Source organism: Anoplophora glabripennis, unplaced genomic scaffold, assembly GCF_000390285.2.
Source record: "Anoplophora glabripennis isolate ALB-LARVAE unplaced genomic scaffold, Agla_2.0 scaffold428, whole genome shotgun sequence".
Taxonomy (NCBI): domain Eukaryota; kingdom Metazoa; phylum Arthropoda; class Insecta; order Coleoptera; family Cerambycidae; genus Anoplophora; species Anoplophora glabripennis.
The window spans coordinates 234,464-239,548 of NW_019416528.1; the positions used below are offsets into that span (position 1 = coordinate 234,464).

A 5,085-nucleotide genomic window follows, 5' to 3' on the forward strand; every position below is an offset into this window, starting at 1 on the left:
ATAATAGTATATTATTCAACGAGCGTATAATGATGGGTATTATTCACGAGGTGAAGTTTACGGCCACGAGCCGCAGGCGAGTGGCCTAAATCACCGAGTGAATAATACCCATTATACGGGAGTAGAATACTATACTTTATCCACGACTACTAAATATTTTTGTTGAAGTTTTTTTTGAAATGTTTCGAAAAACATGGTATGTTAAGAAACAGATATACGACTCGCACAAATGAAGTCGCTGATGGCTCAGTGTAGATGCTCTTTCCCTTCCAACCGCGGGTCCCGGGTTCGAATCCGGTCTAGGAAAATTCACTTTTTTAATTTTTTTTTTATATGTACAGCACTGAATTGAAAATATTTAGTGGTTTACACGATAAAATTTTAAAAACGGATTGTTTGTAGCAGAACAATATAATATTATAGCTAAATTAAGGAAGCATCTGACAGTAGTGATTAATGACTCATTAATCACTGCCGTGATTAATGGGTATTATTAAGGTCGAGCAAACAGACGTATAATGGGTACATTATACAATAGTCGTGGATAAAATATAATTTTAAAATTTGGCAGCGGGAGTTTCAAAGAAGGTAATGCAGTTTAGATTTAATTTTATAAGAATTACGGCAAATTACTTTGGTATATGTATATACATTTTTCTTTTATTTTTCTGAAATTATCAGGGCCGCCACTGCATATTAGTACACAGAGTAGATCAAAAAGTATACTTTTTTAAATAAGACACCCTATAACTGAATTAATTTATTGATTATTCGCTTAATTCTAATAATTTTTTTATATAATAAGTCATATACTCGTCAACGGTCTTTGAAATATTAGCAAACTTTTCCTCTTCGAAAATTTTCGGCATCGCCGCGTTTTCATTAGAGCGAGTTCTAGAATTATTGTCGTTCTGACGCTATGCTACAATGCGATACATGCAATTTAAAAAAAAAAATGGTTGCCTGTGTTATTATTGTTTAAAAATAGTATTGTTCTAATGTTATTAGGCACATACAGTGAGTCTTATTTTTCGTGTCAACAGCCCCTTAAATAAAGTAGGCTCAGAGAATCACGCGTGGTTATTTTTTTAAGGGTGGGTTATTAATGAGAAATAATTGTCATTAATGTCATTAATAAAAAATTCGTATTGTTACTGTTATTGACCATCACTTGCAGTTCTTATATTTAATTTCTTTACTTTACCCTACCTTCTTATATGTAAGGGCTGTTACCGCAAAAGAACACTCAGACTGCATATTTCGTTTATTGTAGTTAAAAGATTGTACTTACCCAGAATTACACAAACACCAAGACATCCTATATCTAACTGCAAGTCGTACTAAATTTGTCACGGCCTTATTCGTTAATTTAATGAATTGTGTGAAACCTACACAATTGCAGTTTACAGTCGTAAAATGGTACATACGTTAAGGAGTTCAGAACTGAGGCATTTCTTATATAAACAAAAATATTACCGTCAGTATAGTGGCCGTTTCTTCTGTAAATGAAAAATAAATTGATTAAAATGCCCCTCTAAGATGATTCTTTGTTGAGACGGTTATTCGCCAGATATATTCAAATAGCATCAATTTTTTCATTGAAAAACAAAGTAAATTTGCAGTATATCAACAAATTTATCCCATAAATATAAATTACATTCCCATGATAATGAAGAACATATGGCATAAATATTTATCAAAGTGAAATAAAAACAACAACGTAGGTATCTGGACAAAATTTTATTAAATAGACTTAATTTAAATTGTTAAAGGAAAAGCGTATACAACATATTTCCTATCGACATCAGCAAAATAATCAAATTTTAACACACGTGGTTGCATTGTGATAAAACACGTTTGAATCAACTCGAGGATAAGTAGTCTCGTCATCGGACTCGTCTAAATTTTCACCTTCGTTGCTGTAATGCCTAACGGATCTTTTAAATATTTTCGCGAACGCCATCCTAAAATTTTTATTCGCCCTCACTAATACCACGAGAATAACGATAGAAATACTAGAGCTAATCAATTCTGGGATGAACTCTGTATACCAAAATATCAACTCGGTAACTTCCTCGTAAGTTTGTATTTTGTGCCAGATACGGTAAACAAACATTGGCAACCAAAATAGTACGATAATATTAGCTACGGTCAACGAGTACACTGTTTTCGTAGGTCTTATCGAGCTTCTGTGTCTGAAATTCAAACAGTCCAGCACTAAAAGGAACAGTAGAATTGAAATATAAATTACTGTTAAGGTAGTACTCTCTGCGACATGGAAACTGGAATGTACAGTAAAACATAAACCGGACCCCACTAAGAACTTTACACAGCCTAAAATGTATATTGAGAGGGTGAGGTGCTTGTAACCGTTTTTAATTTTCAGTCCTAACTCGGGTTTGAAGGTCATCACCAGCCAATCGAGACCAAGAGCAAACGCGAACAGGAAACTGAACAGCAGACTTGCATAATCAATTTGGAACCCTAAACAGAAATAGGTAGAAGTGATGTATACTAAGGAACTAGCCGCAAGATATAATATATTGAATATAGCGTAGTGTTTTATGTAACCGTTCACCGTTGATTGAAGTCTCTTAAATTTGGTTATAACGTATATCAGTAAGATATCTACAACAATCACGCACAAACACAAAATAATCTTCACTATGCTTGTTACCAGCACTACATAGCTCAGTGCCAAATATACAGGTTCTCTGTCAAAATATTTTAAATATTCTTCATCAAGGTCTCCAAAAGGGTCTTCTACGTATTCGGTATGATTGCTACCCATGGCGGTGAATTTCTTTGCCTGAAAATGTATCTAGTGTTATATCTGCTATTTTGTACAAGGTGCTTCCTAGCAACAACTACGTAATTAAATTATAAATATTATATTGGTAAGGATAGAAGGTAGGTACTCACCGTTTATAGTTAAGACCAGACACCACACGGTTTATTATACTACAAATTTACTCTCTAATCTCGCATGCACTTATGAACGATTCGATATTGTAATAAATAGAATAATAAAACTGTTTCATTTATTGGTAGTTCTTATCAATGTTGCCCGACTATTTAACAGCCTCAGTAACCTTGTTCTTAGTAGTAAGCTAGCGATGTGTTTATGTTACGGGAAATATTTATAATCGTAAGATGCTTCTGCTAAATTTATTTTTTTACCATGATAGGTTATCTTTTCCAATGTTTAGAGTGAAAAAAACGCTGTTTTATTAATTCCCTCGTTAGCAAACTTCTTATCATTACAGGGAAACTGATTTCGATGGAAATAACAAAATTTACTATCAGACTTACTTGAAAAGGAATTTAAGCAGTTGTTTCACATAACGGATACATATTATAGCCAAAATTGCATGGTTGGTACTATCAACTAAAAACAAATTGCAAATTTTTTTTTTGAAGGCTAGATTTCTGTTTTTCCTATTAGAAATATTTCGGTTAGTTTCAACTAATTTAAATAAAAAATAAAGTACCTATAGTTCAGGGATATGAGGAAAATAAATGACCTGGTGGTAACTGTGGAGTAGCCAAGAATCTGTAAAGTTTTTCATAAAATTTTGGTGAATTTTAGTATAATATGTGCAAAACCCACATACCATCAGGTGAGGTTTTTTAATAATTAACAATAAAAGGTCTAAAATAACCCGAAATATCACTTTTTTGGCTACCAGAAAAAAACGATAGTTTTTATTATAATGTGAAAGTAACCAACTTGTAGGGAATAAAAAAACTTTTAAAATGGCGGTTATTAAAATCCGATATGATAATTTGTTGCTCGGGAAATTGCAGAAAACTGACAAAATTCGATTAATTTAAATTTTTAATTATTAACAAAACGCATATTTGTGATGTACGCAAGAAGGTAACCCAAATTAAAACATCAAAATCGGTCAACAATTTCCAGAGATATAACTCTCTCAATCTCTATCAATTTGCTCGTGGATTTGTAGGTTCCCCCTCCACTGACACAGTCATCTTGTATCGAAGTCATTATTTGGAGCATTCTCACAATCAGAGATGCTGTTACAAAGCTATTGTCCTCAAAAATTTCACATAGAAACTTGGCACTTCACTTGAAAATGGCACTTATTAGAAGTCTTAATTGTTACAAACAAAGTAGCTGTGATTTAAAAAAAAAGTGTTTAACTTTTTTTTTTAATTTGTGTAAAAATACCAGCTTTACGAATATGGAAAAATAATCTCTCTAAATATAATAGCAACAAATTTATTCTAATTGTTTATAAGACAAAAATTACAGTGTTTTTGTGGTACGTTTTTGCAGTGGTAAAAAAACTATTTTTTTGCAATAAAATAATTTCCAATAAAAGAAGTATTTCTCTTTCATTTATGATACCCGCAGAATTAAAATATCTTGGTAATTTTACGTGTCAAGTTGCAAAAATTATGTCTCCGGGATAAACATTTAGAATTCTGCAAAAACTATTGGATGAATCGGTCTGAAATTTTAATCACATATTAAGGACTAAAAAAGCCAACTATTTATGCAATATGAAAATCGTAGATTGACTTTTGCAAAACGTATTGTTTATTTAGTAATAATCGAATTTTGACAGTTTTTTGCAATTCCCCGAGTAACAAATTATCGTATCGGATTTTAAAAACCGCCATTTTAAAGGTTTTTTTATTAACTACAAGTTGGTTACTTTCACATTATAATAAAAATTATCGTTTTTTCCTTTAGGCAAAAAAGTGATATTTTGGGTTACTTTAGACCTTTTATTGTTAATTATTAAAAAACCTCACCTGATGGTGTGTGGGTTTTGCACATATTATATTAAAATACATCAAAATTTTATGAAAAACTTTACACATCCTTGGCTACTCAACAGTCACGGCATTTTCCTCATATCCCTGGGCTACTAGTAGCATCTTTCGAATCAATAATATTATTTGATTATTACAAGAACGTCAAGAGAATAATTAATCTCCATGTTTTTTAGATTTCTCTCAAATATTTTTTACCGCCAGTCAATTTTTTTGCGCGAACAACACCATTCTATTAGTCAATTGACTTTTTCTTGTACTATTAAAATTAACAGAGTTAGG

The 5,085-nt window shown here is 31.8% G+C and overlaps 2 protein-coding genes across 2 annotated transcripts in view; both read right to left on the minus strand.

Annotated features, from left to right (window-relative positions):
* LOC108908899 overlaps nt 1-1,378 on the minus strand; it is a 4,608-nt gene extending 3,230 nt beyond the window's left edge. The window contains exon 1 of the mRNA XM_018713079.1: nt 1,292-1,378. The gene's annotated coding sequence lies outside the window, so the exon portion shown is untranslated. The remainder of the gene's footprint in view (nt 1-1,291) is intronic.
* Nucleotides 1,379-1,732: 354 nt separating this feature from the next.
* LOC108908896 lies at nt 1,733-3,091 on the minus strand. Its single transcript, XM_018713076.1, has 2 exons — nt 2,923-3,091; nt 1,733-2,809 (listed from the first exon to the last, which is right to left on the minus strand). Exon 2 carries the CDS (start codon nt 2,789-2,791, stop codon nt 1,817-1,819), a length of 975 nt encoding a protein of 324 aa, XP_018568592.1. The 5' UTR covers nt 2,792-2,809; nt 2,923-3,091; the 3' UTR covers nt 1,733-1,816.
* Nucleotides 3,092-5,085: the final 1,994 nt, after the last annotated feature.

Excerpts from the sequence above, each read along its gene's own strand:
- LOC108908896 (XM_018713076.1), bottom strand. The coding sequence starts at position 2,791 with ATGGGTAGCAATCATACCGAATACGTAGAAGACCCTTTTGGAGACCTT.